Source organism: Pleurodeles waltl, chromosome 6 (genome assembly GCF_031143425.1).
Source record: "Pleurodeles waltl isolate 20211129_DDA chromosome 6, aPleWal1.hap1.20221129, whole genome shotgun sequence".
NCBI lineage: Eukaryota > Metazoa > Chordata > Amphibia > Caudata > Salamandridae > Pleurodeles > Pleurodeles waltl.
Genome location: NC_090445.1, coordinates 451669841 through 451690369, shown reverse-complemented (window position 1 = coordinate 451690369; position 20529 = coordinate 451669841). Strand labels below are relative to the sequence as shown.

The 20529-nt window shown below is 45.6% G+C and overlaps 1 protein-coding gene across 1 annotated transcript in view; it reads left to right on the top strand.

Annotated features, from left to right (window-relative positions):
• The window catches only part of RAB7B (RAB7B, member RAS oncogene family), a 102096-nt gene that overhangs the window by 75426 nt on the left and 6141 nt on the right, over positions 1–20529 (top strand). Inside the window, exon 5 of the mRNA XM_069238574.1 lies at positions 1198–1323. Coding sequence (XP_069094675.1) covers positions 1198–1323 — 126 coding nt within the window. The remainder of the gene's footprint in view (positions 1–1197; positions 1324–20529) is intronic.

Below are 20529 nucleotides of genomic sequence, written 5' to 3'. Positions count from 1 at the left end.
CTACCCATGATGGGTTATGTATGTATGCGGGGTATGCCCCCACTTGTGCCACTGGTGAGTCATTTATATTGTGTGACTTTAAAGAATCACTCCTTAATTTGACGCTCTTCTTGGGTCTGAGAGTTAATGTTGGATACTTGCTTACTATTCCATTAGCTACGAATGTAGTTCTTGATCACAATGATGAACAAAAGACACCAGGTGGCCACTTTTTTCTGTCTTACAATGATTCAGATTTATATTCTAATGAAAATTTACTGAGTTTGTTACTATGTCAAAAAGTCAATAAGACTATTTCTGAAAATAAATAAATAAATGCAATAGAGGTGTGGGGGCACAGAACACTTGGTAGTTGCCATGACACCACAACTGAAATTAGTGTACTATTGTCAACAGACAATATTGTGTCAACAGAATATATGCATTAATGTATGTGTTATCTAAAGCATAAACTTTGAGACAAAGCAGCAGAGGACTGTTAATTAATAGTGTGCCTGTAAGCAAGGGTAAAAGTAAAGAGATGGAAGGTTAGGACAGAGAAGGGGAAGAGTAAGAATTACCAGGGGGAGGGTAGAAAGTAGGATGGGGAGTGAGGGGGGAAAAGTGAGGGTAGTTGTATTTTGATGAGATGTTGCTTGAAGAGGAGGGTCTTGAACTGGTTTCGGAAGGGCAGGATAAATAAATGTATTTTATAGTTTTTACTGGAATGGCTTTCTAGATCTTTGGAGCAGAGAGGGGACAGCCTGGCAGCTTGTCTTCTCTTTCTTGCTTCTCTTGGTCTCCAGTCTGCAAAATTGATACTCCTGATGCCTTGGCCTGGCCGGTAAGGTAGGGTTCCACCATTGACTGCCTTGTAGATGATGCAGCTGGTCTTGAAGAGGATGCACGTTGGAAGTGGGAGGCAGTGAAGGACTGAGAGTGGTAATTTCATGCTCTTGAACCTCCGGTGGCCTTTGACTCAGCATGCGACCTCCCAGAGGATGCTTTATAAAGGATAGCACAGTGGTTAGCACAGTGTTACCTCCAGCTTAATACATTGTTGCCACATTGTTTTCAACAACAAGGTACAATTATGAGAATTAGAGTGCAATCTCACAAAGCTTCAAAAGGGAACTTAACTTCAGACACTGAGAGTCAATGCAGACAAATCAAGTATGTAAAATGTTATTGTTTTTTTTTTTTAAATAAATCCTGTAGGTATCAAAGGAGAAAGCCTTGTCATGGTGTAAAGAAAGAGATGCATCGTATTTTGAAGTCAGTGCTAAAAATGATGTGAACGTGGACCAGGCCTTTGAAAAATTAGCTGCGGATGCTTTTCAGAGGGTGAGTGCAGAGGACCTTGAATTTCTAACCATTCCCCCAGAGACCTGTTAAAATAAAGAAAGTCATTACATTAAAACGTTTATATTCTGATGATTATTGCCCTGATGTTGTAGACAATTGCTGCTATGGTTGTCCCTAAGCTCCATCCCTCTCTGATTAAAAGATCTTAACTAAAAGTTTGAAGATATTTTTGTTTTGACAATTTCCAAAAAGAACGATTTGCACACCGGAGATATGTGTTAACAGAGGCAGACAGACTAGCTCATTCTCAGTTTTGAAACTGAAAGTGCATATGAAACCCAGGTATGCAGAGATGGGTTCATATAACATACAGGTCCTGCGAGAAGAATACAGGAGCTAGGTGGCATATGACATTTTTGTTCCAAGTCTCAAAAGTGATATGCTAAAAATGTCCAAACTGTGAATCCAAGTATTTCAAACAATTCCCTCACACTTTACATTTCTGAAAAATATGCATTCTAGAGGTTATATTGGGGATGACTTGTTTTAGCACTAAAGTCTTCCATGCCCACATGGCCCTATGACTCACAGTGGATGAAATTGCACTTAATTAAAAAAATACACCTACAAGTTGACTAAAATGGACGTGAATTTCATTGCTAGATGCCAACAGCTGATCAAAATGAACTGAGTAGCTTCCAATACATTTCCCTGCTTCCCTGTTCAGCCAAAGTAATGGACGCCATCACCAAGCAGCTCACCACCCTACCTAGAACTTCACCATCTGCTAGTCAACTGTCAATCAGTATTCAGAAAGAACCACAGCACTGAAACAGCCCTCTTTGCGGCCACCGATGACATTCAGATAATCCTGGACCGAGGAGAAACAGCGGCCCTCATCCTGCTCGACCTTGCTGCGGTGTTCGATATTCATCCTTATACCACACTCATCAGAAGCGCTCCACAAGATTGGAACACATGGATCCACTCTCAAATGGACCTGCTCCTTTCTCACAAGAAGAACCCAAAGGGTCAGGATGCCACCCTTCACATAAGAGACCAAGAAATTGATATGCAGAGTTCCACACGGATAGTCCCTCAGCCCGACCCTTTTCAGCATAAACATGATTCTGCTCACCAACAGCATCCGATTATAAGACATCACTGTCATCTCCTATCTCAATGACACCCAAAATAGTCCTCACCCTGATGGACAAAACATCCACCGCCAGAACCAGCTTCACTAACTGCATGCCCATGGTAGCAGACTGGATGCCTATCAACTGCCTGCAGCTCAACTCTGACAAGACAGAAGCACTGGTCTTTGGCAATAAGATCTCCCCATGGGACTCCACCTGGTGGCCATTGGACGTAGGACCAACAACCACACCCACAGACCACACAAGAAATCTAGGGATCATCCTGCATGGCAAGCTCAACATCACAGCTTAGGTCAATGTAATGTGCGCCTCCTGCTTCCACATGCTACGCATGCTGTGAAAATCTTCATATGGTTGCCTCAGAACACCAGACGGACTGTCACATAATCACTCATCACCAGCAGGCTGGACTACTGCAACACTGTATGCCAGACTCTCCAAACAACTTCTACATAGACTCCAGACCATCCAGGACACTGCTGCAAGACTCATACTCGACCTCACACTGCACCTCATGAAGCTTCACTGACTCCCCATACAACAGCGCAGCCACTTCAAACTTCTCACACACACATACAAAGCCCTACACAACACAGGACCAGAATACCTGAACAACCGCATACACTCCCACCAACCCACCAAACACCTACGCTTTGACTCACTCTCACTCGCACACATTCCCCGCATCCTCAAAATCAAAACTGGAGGTCGGTCTTCTCTCACATTGCACCCAAGACATGAAATAACCTCCTTCTACACATCAGAGCCTCCTCCTCACTTCTTAAGTTCTGCAAGAAGATAAAGTCTGGCTATATGTATAAGCACCTTGGGGGCCGCAAAACTGCATACAACCCTAGAGCACCTGGATACCCTCTCGGGTGATTAGAGTGCTATACAAATCATTATAATATAACATAACATTTTGTACCTTCCCATGTTCACACGCTGAAGTCAGTGAAAAAAAATGGGACTCACATGCGTTAACATAAGTCATTGGATTTGGAGAGGATAAAACCACAAGGAGAGAAGTTCAATGTGTGATTCATGTAAAACATTTGCACCCAAAAGCAAATTCTAAGATATCTAGTCACGCATACCTGAAAATAATAAATGTTGAGAAGTTCAGATTGAGAGAACATATTTATCTTTTAAAAATCCTTACAGATTGTTATCATAGGTACTGTAGCACCTTGCACGAAAAGCAAATAACTTACTGATCACTGTGGTCCTAATAGTTTTCTGGTTAAAACAACAATGTTCTGAATATGAGAGGGGCGGATGGTGGTAAGGAGTTTATGGCACTTCAGTTAGTAAATACAGACACTGGTGTGTGTGTGTGCATTATTTACCTAATGTGTTAGTCTGCTCCTGTTCTGAGTTTTTCTTGAGAAACTGAGAAATTGCATGCTGAATTTGGTGTTTTAATGTCAAATTCTGCATGTATTAGAATTCACCACATCTTTTCACATGTTACATTTTGGCAGGATAAAATTGAAGGATAGAAGGTGTATACTAAATAAACTAGCATTTCTATCTTTGCACAAAAAGTGGGTTCCAAATTGATACAAATTTAATCTTCCACTTGTAGTCAGTGCCAAGAATGTAGAATAAAGATCTAGAATAATGTTTACAAAGGCACAGAATGTGCAGACCATTCAGTAATCACTGCAGGAAAGGAGTTCAACAGATCAGCATGACACAGTTATGGTTTTGTTTTGGGAACACTCATTAATCACAAGAATAATTGTTTTGTCTTTAGGGACCCTGTCATTGAAAATCCTGCAGTGATTCTGCATGAAAGTAAAGGAGAGCTGACAAAGAAACACAGTGGCTGGAAATCAAGACCATTTAGGAGGGAAAACAAAGAAGCAAACCAGGGGAGAGGATGCAAAGTGAAGTGAGGCAATTGTGTCTCAAGTTCTGTTAAGGAGCAGCAGACTGGCAGGCAAGAAACAAAAATGCAACACTCCAAAATTGAGAAGAAATCAGTCAATCGTCCCCCTTCCAGCAGTGAATCCATGATCACATTGTTGGAAGATCAGGCTGGAAGTTCTAGGGGTAGACCTTAGACCATTGTCCATTTAAAGGCAGACAGCAAGAATGTTGTATGACCTGCAGCTAGGGATAAAAGATGTGTTCAGTACTATGAAGGAGCTGAGCACTGAGAGCTTAGTAGAGGTATTAAATGCCTGGCCTACCAGGCACTGGTACAGATGATGGCGAAAGAGCAATCACAAGGCAAGAGAGTGATGGAGACTGATGTGCAAGGGTGGCAGTAGAGCCATAAGGAAGAGTGTAGCCCTACAGCGTTAGAGGACCTTTTGCCTACGGTTGTATCTCCAGCCACCCAGACACAGCCCAGAAAGGAAAGGTCCAATATTTATTGCTTTTTACAAGAGAGGTTAGCTGTCATTGTTGGACAGTACTTTTTCGCAAAGGTGAGTTTTCAGAGGAATTACAAATGTACACCCTGTTGGATCTAAGTCACATGAACCAAGCCTAAAATCTGGAGGAGCCTTCAGAATGCAAATGCAGTACATTTGTAACTATGGGGTCCAATATCCATAAAGATGCTTAGGCCTATCAACTCCCTAAATTTATTTTAAAGGATTCACAGTGGGTAGAGATGAAGTATTGGAATCAATGGAAAAGAATCATGACAAAACTATTCCCCTTTTTGGAACCTCCAGCTGGAGGATTCCAAATTCATGCAAAACTGGCTGGAACATTGCTTTCGAATCTCCACTAGTTCCTTCAGATGAGCACCCCCAGGCCCAGAAATGAAATGGAATTAAAATAATTTATAAAGCTCACTATACCCTAAGGTGTCAAAGTACTAACAGAAGCCACCTTAAAGCACTCAGACAGTCGCCCCAAAGAGGCTAAAAGAGATGGGAAGAAAAAATCCAGGTTTTCAAAAGTTTGTAAATATGGCAAGTGAGGCAGCTCCCAAGATATGGACAGGCAGAGTATTTTACAGTTTGGCAGCAGCCAACAAGATGAGAAGGCCTCCCCATCTGGCCTTCTGAAATCTGGGAACCAACACCTTCTTGCAGAAGGAGGATCTGAGAAGCCTACTAGGGGTGTACCAGTGAAAAAAAAGAAATTAGTTGGCTAGAGTCTTTCTGATGCAAGGCTGAAAAGACCTTGCTGAGATCCTTAAGAATAATCCTCTTTCTGACCATAAGCCAGTGGAGGGAACAAATCCTGTCTCTGACTGAGAGACACCTCTGGATGTTAAGGATAAGTCGGGCAGCTGCTTTCTGGGCGACTTGAAGTTTGTTAAGACAGAAAGCATTGATATTAAAATACAGTGAGTTGCAATAATCTAATCTTGTGTGATAGTGACTTATTGGTGCAGTTTCATAGGGATATAAGGGAAAATATTTCTCAGGGTCCTAATGATGAGAAAACAGGTTTTAGTAGTGCAGCTGACCTGGGTATCGAAGCTCAGGTTATTGTCAAATAAAATACCCAGGTTTTTGGATGATTTGACCAGAGTGGGAAGAGGTCCAGAGTCCTCCATCCACCAGATGTTAAACCAGTAGCGGCTGGTGGATAGTAAATGTGGTGGGGTGAAAATGTTTATATAGGAGTGTAATGCGCGAGCAAGCCCAGTGAGTGTGCACAAACTGAGAACGGAGGGTGTGGGGGGATCCTCCCCACAAAATAACATTTTGAATAAATGGATTCAAATGGTGACTGCATAACATACATTTGAAGTACTGCACTACACAGAGGCTCGCATTCACTCCCCCACTGTCTTCACCTATCCCTCCAAAAATAGCATCATCCCAGATCTATCTACATATTGAAGTCTCCATTCTGGCCAAAGTGGCACCAGTGGAAGTAAGTTGATGCTTCACCCAGGTCCTCCGATCAACCGGTCCACGGATTAATTCATTCAGGCCACAGCACACGCCAGTGACAATGAGGGAGAACACCATTCACTCTGCGATGCCCCAATGGCTGTGCAGCACCACACCATTCCATCTGTAAACCACTGCACCTAGCATGTGCTAGTCATTGAGGCTGCTATAACAACAAAGCATGACACACTCGCGTTTCATTCTCACTTACAGGTATCTCCATGGACAGAGAATCAGAGTTCTTTTGGTCTGCGGCACTGTGCTACAGAATATTCTTCATCTATTTATTCATTCACCTATCCCCACATTCAGTCATTTCCTCAATAGTTTCTACAACACATGCATGCACAGCCTACTCTGCAATGCACAGTAGGCTGCTTTGTCTCTTCCCCTCGAAACGAGGCATCATGTTGGATCCAAATACAAGCAGAAATCACCAACAGTGAAACATTCTAGTCTAGAACCCCTATTGTTCATGATGATTAGAAATGCAGCAATGGGTAAATCTAGACCCTTGAATGTTTGGTTCTTTAATGTCTTAATACATGTAATGCTTCACTGACACTTTCCTGTGCATTTAGCATATTATGTTTATTGGTGAGATGTGATATAATGCATGTGAGTACACTCCGTGGTTCTCATGGACAGTGACCATATCTGATTAAGTGTTGTTGCTCCTTCCCGTCCCTTTGTGGTTAGAAGGTCACACTATATGCAGTGATGTCATATTGCAAATTAGGTTCTTCGGTCCACTTTGGTCTGCTGTTGGATTGTTGGTCTACGCTATCTCACAAACCCCATGCATGGCAACAAGCAGGCTCCATTGCGTTATGCAGACTATGACTCGATCTTACACGAACTACCAATAATCAGATCACATGTGGGACCAATGCACATGCAATGCCAGTGAGATAGTCAGACTGGACCAATGGGACCCTTTTAGTTATCACATAAGACTGACATTCCTATCCAAGGGAAGAGGCCTATGCACTAGGAGGAGGAGACCAATCACTGCAATGTCCAGTACCAGGTCTTAAGATGGGACAGATGCATTAAAGCCACTATGGCCTCTCCTCTCTTCTTGGGGTGACGGGAGTAAAAAGCAATACATTACAGTCGGGGGGGCAGTTGTGTTGGATAAGTGCCATGGTCCTACTGCACACAAGGAATATGCCTCTACAGACCTTATTAACACAGTAAACAGTTCTATTTTGAAAGTAATGGACTTCGGTGCCACTGCACCCTCTGCCCCAGTAATAGTTGCAGTGGAGCAAATGCAAACACAAAATATATGGAAAAAGGAGGGGATTAATTTGTCAATTACTTTTCACCGATGACACCATTAATTGTCACTGGACACACATTTATTCAGGAAGCCCTAATATATTGTTTTGAATTCATAGTTATCACCATCACCAACAATGACATTTGAAATATTCAAACAACCAAAGTCCAGAAAACACATTTCGTTGTACACATGATTCCTTGTAACTTCCAAGGTTATTATTGAGGTGGTTGTAACCAGTCCTCTAACCGCAAAATCCACCTAGAGGTAGTCCATCATATGCCAAGGATCCTGGACCCAATGGACTACTAGTTGCCTTGTTACACCTATTTCAGATATATTCCAATTTTGTTGGACTCCTTCAGGAGCTGTTGACACATTTCGGCTTACAAGAATGATGGCCGTGTGATGACACAGGAAGACAAGGAATACTCCCAAGTCCTATTTGAACATTAAAAACAAAGTAATTTTAAACCAGTGGCGTAAATGATCCAAGATGCACTTTCCATCTCATGAAAAGAATGAGAACGATTTCTGGAAGTGCCCAAGATCAATTCACAAGAACCATGGGCACAATAGATTTAGGATGCCAGGGTTCTCAGAAGACTGACCTTCTAATTCTATTGTGATTTCTTTTCTGACTTCTGTTTCTTCATATTTGGCTGTGATGAATGTGACTCAACCTCAGTCCAAATGCAAGACTATTGCTGTGTCTGGCATACACGTCTGTCAGTGCATATTTAATATGTCCATATGCTTAGGTCGTGCACTGATTCCCCTAAGCTGCACCTTGCTCAATGAGGTAACCTTACAACACAACACTTCAAATGGGGTGCAGGTTTGTAGTGCTGTTTGCTGTAACCCTCCCAGAAAGGCATGTCATCACAACACCCTGCAATAGTATAGCTCTGTTTTGTCACCCCATTCTATGTTCCCCTTTTAAACAATGACGGATGAATGAATGTCAGAGTTTTCCCTGCTGAACACATGGCCATTACAATACATTCTTGGATAAACTTGCACGCCTCTAATGGCCATTGTTCAGTATACAGTCAGCCCTTGCGTTCTGCAGAAAGGCCTCCATTTTGTAGTCTTCATAACCCTGGCCCAGCTTGAGGCTGCTCGAGTCTGTAGTCCGCAACCCACACCCACTCCAGACTGGGAACTCACCTTTGTTACGCTAGAAGTACAAGAAATCAAGGAGGCAGGAGACTTGTGTACGTTCCCACCAACACATTGGCAAGGAGTTAGTTAAAGGGCACTGTTGACATCCAAAGGCAGAGACTTAGGGCCTAATTTACAACAAACTGGTGCATCGATCACGATGCACCAGTTTGTTTGCACCGCCTGTGCCCCTCCTTATGACACTAATCAATCAAATTTCTTTTATAGAGCGTGCTATTCACCCGTGAGGGTCTCAAGGCGCTGGGTGGGGTAAAGGGGGGGGGTAAGGAGGTTCACTGTTCGAACAACCATGTCTTGAGGTTCTTTCTGAAGAGCAGGAGGTCTTTGGTTTTGCGGAGGTTGGTGGGGAGGGAGTTCCAGGTTTTGGGGGCGAGGTGGGAGAAGGACCTGCCTCTTGTGGTGGTGTGTTGGATGCGGGGGACTGTGGCTAGGGCGAGGTCGGCTGATCGGAGGTTGCGGGTGGGAGTGTGGAACTTCACTCTGTTGTTGAGGTAGGTTGGGCCAGTGTTGTGGAGGGATTTGTGTGCATGGATGAGGATCTTGAATGTGATTCTCTTGTCTATGGGGAGCCAGTGAAGGGATTTGAGGTGTGGTGAGATTCGTTTGTGGCGGGGGAGGCCAAGGACGAGGTGTGCGGCTGTGTTCTGGATTCTCTGGAGTTTGTGTTTGAGTTTGAGTGTGGTGCCGGCGTAGAGGGCGTTACCATAGTCTAGTCTGCTGCTGATGAGTACATGGGTGACTGTCTTCCTGGTCTCTGGGGGAATCCATTTGAAGGATTTTTTTAGAGTGTGGAGTGTGTGGAAGCAGGAGGAGGTTAGAGCATTGATTTGCTGTGTCATGGAGAGGGAGGGGTACACGATGATGTCGAGGTTGCGTGCGTGGTTTGCGGGGGTGGGTGCGGGTCCTAGGGCGGTGGGCCACCAGGACTTGTCCCATATGGTTTTGTTGGGGCCGAAGATGATGATCTCGGTTTTGTTGGAGTTTAGCTTGAGGTGGTTAGTTGTCATCCAGTTGGCGGTGTCGAGGAGAGCAGCGTGTAGGTTGGTTTTGGCGGTGGTGGGGTTGCGGGTGAGGGAGAGGATGAGTTGGGTGTCATCTGCATAGGAGAGGATAGTGATTCCGTGTGATCGGAGGATGTTGGCTAGGGGGATCATATAAATGTTGAAGAGTGTGGGGCTGAGGGAGAACCCTTGGGGGACTCCGCAGATGATCTTGGTAGCGGTGGAGTGGAAAGGTGGAAGGCGGACTCTCTGGGTCCGGTCGGTGAGGAAGGAGGTGAGCCAGTCTAAGGCTTTGTGACAAATTCCTATGTTGTGGAGGCGTGTGCGGAGTGTGTGGTGGCAGACAGTGTCAAAGGCTGCGGAGAGGTCTAGGAGGGTGAGTGCGACAGTCTCGCCTTTGTCAAATTTGGTCCTGATGTCATCAGTGCATGCGATGAGGGCCGTTTCCGTGCTGTGGTTCTTGTGGAACCCAGATTGTGAGGGGTCAAGAGTGTTGTTTTCTTTGAGGAAGTGGGATAGGCGGGCGTTGACTAGTTTCTTGGCAACCTTGGCGGGGAAAGGGAGGAGGGAGATGGGGCGATAGTTGGTGATTTCCGCCTGCTTCCAGGGGTCTGGGTAGGTGGCGGAGTCAAAAGAGGAGTTGATTATGTCGCAGAGTATGGGGGCAATGGTTGGGCTGGCTTTGTTGCGATGTGGACAGGGGTTGGAGGGGGATCCGGAGTGGATGGAGTTAATGTTTTTTTCGGTTTCTTCGTATGTGGTGGGGGCCCAGGTGGTGAGTGTGGTGGGGGGTCATGAGTGGGGGTTGAGCTGGGTGAGTGAGGGGTGTGTGTGGGATGAAGCTGTTGTGGATGTCCAGGATTTTGTGGTTGAAGTGGTTGAAGAGGGCGTCACAAAGGGGCTGTGTGTGTGAGGGGTCTATGCCGCTGGCTTTGGGTTTGGCTAGTTTATTTATGATGGTGAGGAGTTCTTTGCTGTTTTGAGAGTTGTTGTCAAAGCGTGTCTTGTAGTGATCTCTTTTGGCGGTGCGTATGAGTTGGTGATGGGTGCGAATGGTGGCTTTGAGGGTGGAGAAGTTGGTTGTGGAGGGTTCTTGTCGCCATATTTTCTCCGCTTGGCTGCATTTGCACTCGGAGTCTTGAAGTTCGGGGGTGAACCATGGGGCGTTCTTGATGTTGCGGGTGGCGATGTGTTTTCTGAGTGGGGCTAGTGTGTCTGCGCTGGTAGTGATCCATTTCGAGAGGTTGTGTGCTCCTGCGTTGGGGTCATTGGGGTGTTGTGAGCCAGTTGGGAGTTCAGGCGTTATGTGGGGATCTTGTCCCACATGCGGTAGGGTGTGGTCTGTTGATGGCAGTGTGTAGGGGGCTTGGTGAAGGAGAAGTGGACGCAGTGGTGGTCAGTCCAGAGGAGTTCAGTGGTGTGGGCGTAGGCTATGTGTTGGCTTGAGGTGAAAATTGCGTCGAGCGTGTGTCCTGCTGAGTGGGTGGGTGCAGTGACCAGTTGTTTGAGTCCGAGGTTGGTGAGGTTGTCTATGAGGGAGGTAGAGTTGTGGCCTTGTAGGTTCTCCAAGTGAAAGTTGAAATCACCGAGGAGGATGTAGTCTGTGGAGGTGAGGGCTTGCGAGCTGATGGTGTCGGCGATGGTGTCGCAGAAGGCGGGGCGTGGTCCTGGTGGTCTGTAGATTAGTGTATCTCTGAGGGTGGAGTTGTTGTTAATGTGGATTAGGAAGTGCATGTGTTCTGTGTTGTCGAAAGTGTCTTGGGAGCTGGTGGTGACTTTGATGGTGTCCCTGTGTAGGATGGCGATGCCACCACCTGGCCTGTTGAGGCGGTCTATGCATTGGAGTTTGTATCCCTGGGGCTGGCGATGGCTATGTCGGGTTCCGAGGAGGAGTTGGTCCAGGTTTCCGTGAGGAAGGCAATGTCAAGACTGCGCCCGCTGTGGGCATCCGCACGGCGGCTGCCATAAATGGGGGGAGGGAGGGAGTGGCAGCTGGGAGGAGGGAGGGCTGGACGAATGTGAAGGCTAGGGGGGTGGGGCCGCAGGGGACGCAGCGGCTGGGGAAGCTGGAGAAAACAAGAGGAACGGATGGTGAGGTGGAGTGGGGAGGCGGGTGGGGCCGCAGGGGATGCAGCGGCTGGGGAAGCTGGGGAAAACAAGTGGAACGGATGGTGAGGTGGAGGGAGGAGGCGGGAGGGGCCGCAGGGGACGCAGCGGCTGGGGAAGCTGGAAAAAAACAAAAGGAACGGACAGTGAGGAGGTGGCACTGGGCGGCAGAGCGGGGAGCGACCTGCCTGCTAAAGTAGCGCTAAGGTAGCGCTGTATTTACAATAAGAGCACACTATGGAGCTCATTAGCACAGCTGTGTCAGAATTTGTGACAGAGTTATAGTGCTTTGCTGGACTAGCGTCAAAAATGTTGACGCTAGTCCAGCCAGGCTTGAGGAGTCCTACTTAAAACAGCCTATCTCACTTTAATGCTTGCCCTTGAGCAGGCGTTAAAAAATTATGTTAGAATGACACAGTGAAATCTCGTAGATTTCACTGTGCCATTCCTGCATGCCGCCTAGTGGTGGAACACTTCCCTTGCATACATTATACTTGGTGCAGGTATAATGTGGCGCAAGAGTTTACAAACTGACGCAATGGCCCCATTGCACCAGATTGTAAATGCAGCACTGTGTGGGGGACTGTTTGCACTGCCGTAATGTAAAAAAATGGCACTATGCATCACAAGGGCTTGTAAATTAGTGCCTTAGAAAGGCAGCTCGAGCAACAGTCTACGTGCAAAGAGGCTGGCGTAGACTTGCTGTTGGGGCTCTGGAAGTTAAATTAGTGCCTGTTCATTTCCTGTTCGTGGGTCCGTCCGGTCCTTCCGCTCACAACAGCAACCTCCATCCCAAAAACAAAACGAGCAAGACAAGGGCAGGACTGATTGGTACTAGGAAATGGTGAAACTGACAATCTGCACACTTCTGAGTTCCAACAAGAAAATAGCGAAAAGAGGTCTCAATATCAGTGCAGTAACTGATACTTCCAATTTGCATGCCCTGATAAATATAAACACAGAACCTTGAATCAAGGTCATGTGGTACCAGTTTTAATTGACCTTAAAGTGGACTGCTGGATACTTTCTTCAGTCTGCAGTACACCTATCAATAAGCAATGATACCAGTTGCTGGGTTCCATGACGGAGGCAGAGAGCACTGACACCACACCCACTCCAACATTGTACCCATCGACCAGCCCCACCCCGGCCCTTTTGCTTAACACACTCATGTAACCCGCGGCCTTGGCCATTGTTGTTAACGCCCAAAATTGAACCCTGTACATAACGATAAAATCCACCACACCCACCACTATAACATCGCTGCCCTGGTTTATGGTTCCAGGGTGAGGGAGATTTCGCCCAGCCAGTGCAAACACAGGAGGTCATAAGTCCAACCCCTCTCCCTTCCAGAAAAACACAGATTCAGTCCACTTTCTCACCAAGCAGCAACTGTAATTTGTTTTTAGCTGCTCAGTGCTCATTTGAATCCTTTTGTTCACAGGGGTGGTAGGGCAATGCCCATCACACTCATCAACACCGTCCGCTCCTGTGTTAGACCAACTAGACTCCTGAGTACTATCCACCAATACCTCCATTTTGTGAGCATTAAGTTTTAGGATATTGTCTTGCATCGCCTTCTAATGCTGGACATGCAGTGATTTAACTTCTTGGCAGTCAGATCATTGGAAATAGGCACAATTGTCTGGGTGTCATTCATGTACAATAGCACCTGGAACACAAAGGAGCTATCCCCGCCATCTGCAGAGTACACTCAGGGGTTCAATACTGCCTCTAGTCATCTTCAACCTCTACATATAGCCTTTTGGGGCTCTACTTACCAATAATGGCATCACAATGAATCAATATGCTGATGATACACAAATCTACTTGAAAGTTTCCTCTGCCCCAGACATCCAATACCTCAAGCACTACCTGCACCTCATCCAGACATATATCTTCAACACATTCTTAAAACCCATCTGCAGCACATATACATAATTTCTGTTATTTGCTAAGAACAACACACAAGAATTAGTACAAACCTGGCTAATTGACATGAACTTTGACAACTCTGAGTTCCAACTTTCACTGTATGTCATGTCACTTGAGTGAGAAATTGGGTTGTTGGTTGACTGGGGTGTGAGCCCTGGCAAATCAACATCCACAGTCCCTTGCAGGGTGAACCACAAAAATGCACTCATTTAACCTGTGCTTATCCCTGGATAGCTTGGCACAAAAAGCAGTCAGGCTAAACTTAGAGGCAGTGTGTTAAGTAGTTATGTAGTACACAAACAGCAACACAGTGGAAACACAACACAATAAAAATCTCAAACCAATTCAGAAGAATAGAGTAGATTCTAATAAATTAGTTGACACCAAAACCATCAACATCCAATTAGTAGAACCAGAGTTATGTATTTTTAAAGTTTAAGGTTCAAAATAGCAAGTCATCAAATTAGCAAAATGGCCTCCTGGGCACCAAGGGTCCAGAAGTGGATGGAGACCTCTTGGGGGTTCAAGACTCACTCAGGCTGGGTCTAGGTGCGGGTTCAAGATGGTGGGAGCCTTTTATGTCCCTATGGCTCTGCCCAGGAGGCTGGCTAAGCTAGTCCTTGGAGTCACATCTGAGGTCCTGGGTGCAGGTGAAGATGAATGGCTCCACAGCATGGCTGTCCTCTGAAGCTTCAAGTCAGGTTCCAAGCAGAAGAGCAGTCCTTCAAGGTACAGCAACAGTCTGGTAGAGTGCACAGTAGGTCACAGCAGCAGGCAGTCCTATGAGAGTCCTTCCCCAGGTCCAGTAGCGAACTGACGAGTGGGTCTGAGAGCCTTATTTTTATACCCTGGTGCCCTGCTCTTAGAAGTTGTGAGAAGTTTCTAGAAAGGTTCTCTGAAGTTCCATGAGTTTCCTTCCTCCCCTGCCCTGGCTCTTAGCTGGCTGCATTGACAATACAGGGTTGTTAAGCCAATTATGTGGCAGCAGAGCTCAGCCCATTCAGGTGTAAGTGGGGCTGTTAAATATGGCGCAACCATGGTGTCGTTAGGTGCCGGTAGGGGGGCACAGAAAAAGTGGTGCATCAAAGCTGATGCTCCACTTTTTCATAAATCAGGGCCAATATTTCAAGCATTAGGCGAGTGTTCAGATGACCAATTATGTCCTGAAGGGATTTTAAGTTTTAAGAATCCATACATTTTAGCTTAATAGGGTTTTCACCTGTGAGGAGCAAGAAGAGGCAGTCTGATTCTGAATCAGGAACCAGCAATAGCAAGATGAGCATAGTATTGAGACACCTGGGCATAGTTCCATCCAAGCAAGGATTATGAATCTAGTTGTTGAGGGGGAGAAGACTGGAATGCAGTCTGCTTTGAGACTCTTTACATTATACGATTCCATTAGGATTAGGATTTCTACAAGACGCTCAAAATGAGTGCGAATGTTGGAAATGCATCTAGAAATATTTTAATCCAAGTAACCAAAAGGTAGTTTCAGTGTTCTGAATGTGTGCCGGTGTCTGCTCCCCTTTTCCCGGACAAAACAGTCTTTTTATGAAGATTTCCACATGGAAAATGTGGCTTTGAAACTATTGACTGAATTCACATTCATGGCCATTTTTCATTTTTAAGTTGTTGGACTTAGCAAAAAATATTTTTCTTGTCTAGCAGTCAAGATAAATGTCAGCAAAGAAGGGTCCTCTTAGAAATCTATCTCTCTGTCTATGTTCACTAATGTATTATATGTTTGATTTCACCTTTCAAGATGTCCAACCAGTCTCCTTTCAAATACTAGCATTAAGGATGGATGGTCTAACCGAAGTGCAAGTTCATAAATGTTCCTGATTGAATCATATCCGGGGCTGAACTTTTGCATATTTGTGCACTTCAGCAGAATGCCCAGTCACTTTCTGACCTCTCCCTAAATATTAATTTATGTAGCAGGATTTTCCTTGGCAACCACAACTACAGAACTGCTACTACCAGAATGATCAGAGCCTTACATTTACGTTAAAGCTTAATCTACTGGCCACTAAAGAGTTCCTGAAAGGTCAAATCCAAGCTGGCCCTTGTGGCTTCAAATCTTAGCAGAGAACAGGGCCCCATTACCTGCAGTCCTGCAGTCATTAGAGTTGGTGGCTGCTAATTTAGATCCACAGACGGAATGCAGTTGACAAGGCTAAGGCTATTACACTATTGTAGAAGGGTGCACATTCTGAAGCCCACTTTCTTCTGAATGTAGCTTCAAACTGAGCCATCCTCTCTTCCAGTCCAACTACAAGATATAAAAGTTAATTTTGAGTTTTGTAGCATGGGTAAACCACTGTACATCTATTTTTCACCTGCTTTTCTAACTTTGCAGTTCCCCTGTGTCATTTAGAGGCATGGTAACTACCATGTTTCTGATGGCAGAGCCTCAGTTAGCTTTGCTGTCAGAAACCTCTTGCTAAAAGCCAAATGACTGCTCAGCCTAGAGAAAAAGGATTCTTGTTTGTTCACATTGAGACTGAGATTTGGAGGGGTAGATGATTCCCTGAAGATATATGTCTTTAGTCCTTTTCAAAATTACAAGAGGGTAGGGGCCATTCTGATGCGCATTAAGTTATTGTTCTAGATCCCATCTGCACAGAGGGACAAGACATGCCTCTTTTTTTTTCTTTTTCTAGTCTACCAATGTCTTCATTCTTGACTTGGTGCAGTCGACCATTGGAGGTTATTATCTTAGCCAGTTATTTCTGGTAACTTTGTACTTGATGCAGATTGTCTTGAAGATGATGTGACCCTGGAGGATAAACCAATGTAGTTACTTCAATGTTGGGGTAATGTGGCATACTTCTTCAAGCCACTGAAGACATGCACTGCAGCATGAATGATGCTTTTTGGGGGAAGAGGGGCAGTTTGGTATCAGTAAGGGCGTTGAACAAAGTGTTACCTCTATCCCGGTAGAGTACTAAGGCAGGAACTCCAGTTATGAAGTCAGTTTCAGGTAGGAAGGCCTTCCCTTTTTTTCAGAACAGAGAAGTGTTACCCTGCTGTGTTGGTTTTCTTGGCAATTTGTTCTTTGAAAGAAATCTGTATGTTAATGGTGAATCCAAGTGATGTTGCATTGGCTGTCAGGCAAGATATATTCTGTCATTCTCGGGTTCAGCTTTATGTAAGCAGTTGACATCCAAGACTGAAGCAGGTTTTGAATTGCTGAATGTCATGTGGTGAAAAAATTCAGCTTGAGTTGTATTTCAAATGTTGTCAGCATAATTATGGATGCTAGGGGTTGAGCTTCTAAGAATTAAATTCTGTTTAGCAGTGCGTAGAGAGAGAAGAGTTTGTGTCCCTGATGGCTTTAAAGCAGAGGGACAGGGAGGTGTTCAAACTCATGCCACAGATCAGGCAAAAGCTGGTCATCTTCACTCCAACACTGGCTTGTCGGAGAGATCACCACATTGGTACATTTTCTTGTCACATCGCTAAAGATTTTAGGCTTCTTTCTCCATGTAGGAGAACAGTCATGTTCTTAAGTGTTCTGCCATCAGAACTGAAAAATTAGCAGTTGAATTCCCAGGGGCAAATATTGTTCTCTGTTTGGGAGCCTGATAAATACTGTTGTGTGTATTTTACATTTCACCTCAGAGAAGTGCTTCTTCCTGAGCAGGTTTGAGAACCTGGTGACCAATGGCTACAGTAGGCTTTGGTGTGGGGCAGTTGCTTCTGCAGCACAGGAGGGTTCCATGATAGACATTGCCTTGAAGTTCTTGCCCATGATCTAATAGAAGCACCTGAATTGGGATGGGATCTTCATGGTCTGGTACTGGCCTTGTAGTGATATCTGAGTATGAGTCCGGATCCATCAAATAAGGAATCTTGTGAAGAGTAGACCTGGAGGGAAGATCTAGTGGAGCAGCTGCCACTTGGTGTTGGGTGGACATTAGGAACAGGACTAGCTAGCTGTGCTGGAACACACAGGGATGGTTTTAGGCACAAGCTTATTGCATCAGTGTGGGTGTGTGTGGTGTGTGTGTGTGTGTTTTAGGGAGAGAGATATACATTCTTTACTTGGGATTTCACAAATACCTCAGTTAATTAAACTTTCATTAAAACTTATTTGTCAGATTTTGCAGGTCCACCTAGGCAGGCTACACCCCCAATATGACTGAAGGGACAAAAAGACATGAAGAGGAATGGCTAGTAGAATCATCAACACAACAGATGGGGCACTTTGACAATCGTGCAGCTATAAGAGGAAGGGATAAAGATTTCCACCAGAACATGACACTTTGGGGGTCATTACGACCTTGGCGGGCGGCTACCGCCGCCCGCCAGGCGGTAACCGCCATGCGGCCCCCATGATGACATTCCCGCTGGGCCAGCGGGCGCAAACCAAGTTTGCGCCCGTCAGCCCAGCGGGAATGAGGCCGCAACATAGGAGCCGGCTCCTAATGGAGCCGGCGGTGTTGCGGCCGTGCGACGGGTGCAGTTGCACCTGTCGCGCTTTTCACTGTCTGCTATGCACCCAGGACACCCCTTACCGCCAGCCTCTTCCTGGCGGTGCAAACCGCCAGAAACAGGCTGGCGGTAAGGGGGTCGTAATCCCCAGGGCAGCGCTGCCCTGGCGGATTACATCCGCCGGGGCCATTGTGGCGATAAACCGCCAAAATATGCCGGGAGGCACCGCCAGCCTGTTGGCGGTGCTCCCGTTGTTTTGGCCCTGTCATAATGACCACCTTTGTTCTAGTAGGTATAGGTAGATGGGGTATTTACCTGTGCTACAATGCGATTGAGCAGATGCAGCCCCTGGAGATAGTAGTAATCCCATGGAAGGCACTCTGACATCAGTCTCAAAGTAATTAGTAATTGTTCCTACACCACCAATATATTTGGATGTACCAATGGCACAATTATGTTTTTATAGCACTTATGTACACAAGAGGAACATCTGTACATGCACACATGCAGACACAGTGAGGCACATGACACAGGCGTACATACCTGTGGTCAGGGGACCATCTCCATGTTTTAAATTAAGGGAAGGAGACTTACACCCAGTAAGGAGTAATTGTAGTATCTTGTATGCCCCCATTCCCTGAATGTCTTAGTTGGTTTCTGGAATGCTGAAATAGAATGCTGGGGTGTGGTATGCAGTAATAGCTAGGAGACAGGTACAGTTGGAAGGAGACTGGAGTCCTTGCAGGATCTTTCAGACTCTGCTTGTAACCTAGGGGCCTAACAGGAAATACAGAACTTACCTCTACCTGAATGGCTCCCTCCACATTCCTGAATGAAAACCTTGCCTTCTAACCTCAACATTAATGATAAATCCAACCGCTGCCCTCTGCTCTGCAGGAGTTGCTGCCACCCAGGCCCATATGAAAACTCTCCCTTCTCCTTGCGTGGGTGATGTCAAATGGCACTATTGCTGTTAGGCTCCTGACTGTGCATTTATTCTTGTATAAGGAAAGGCTGAGTTGCGCTGTAAAGATCTTCACCTTCCTCCTATTTGGGTGCATACTTCCATCTCACTGCAGGGAGTGGGGCATCTTGGCAGTCCAGACTGCGTAGGTCCATGCCTTACCCAGCATCTATCTGGGTGACTACTCCAGCAGTACTGAAAACAACTGAGTGCTAACATGCTTAGAACGTCTATCACTTCTTCATGCCAAAACTGCAAGCCTTTGGATTTGGCATATTTTGACCCCAGATAAAGCACATTACCAGAAAGCATGGCAGGGAGGACTTTTTGCCCAATAATTACAGCATTGCTGGAAAATTATAGGGCTGATATTGGGACACTGGAACATTCTTTAGGGACCATTGTATCTGCAACTTGTACATCTAGAGGCCGTGGTGTTGACTAAATTTGCATCCTTAAGAGGCTTGTATTCTTTTTGTTAACAAGAGCTCTGCAAGAGAGATAAAATGTGTATATTTCCTAGGTACACATAGCTCAGAAGGTTGTGATGTACCATTCCAACTCATAAACCCAGGTTGAAAAAGACATGAGACCAGCTATTCACCCCATCTCTATCTCCTCCCCCATAACACAGTCTGCCCAAATGACCACTCAAACAAAGCTTGCCTCACTCTCAAAGGCACCACACACCCTCACTCTTATGTTGAGGACCACTCTACCTCAAAGGCACCACACTCACCTTATTCTCCCTCCCTAGCCATGCGAAACGCCGAGCTAGAGCCACCTGCATAAAGAATTCCGAATATACCTCTAGCCCCATCCGACGAGTGCAATGGTACGTACTCCAGTCCGGTCCTAACCAATGAAAAAACATGTGACAACGCTCTCACTGACCAGTACCCCTCTATTCTAGAATGCCACAAATATGACGAATCGCACTGCAACACCCCCTCAAAGAACCCTTTACACACCATTGAAGTAAATGAGCGACTGACTCACTTGGAAAATCAACTCAATAAAGTCATGCATGGCATCAACAACATCCCAACGATCCTCAAAACGTATTCAGAGCTGGTCTAAATTCCTCACTTCCTCTCCTCCTGCATCATTAATCAACCCACACGATTGTCTAAGCATCAGCCTTGTAGATGGTTTACTACTCCTCGCAACAACCAAGCTCACAGACCAAAAAGATCGAGCCCCCACATATCTCTGCGTGAATCGAATGACTTAATCAGAACCTATGACCTGACACCAGCTCTGGGACAACCCCACCAATAAAATGCAGGTGATGACTGGAATT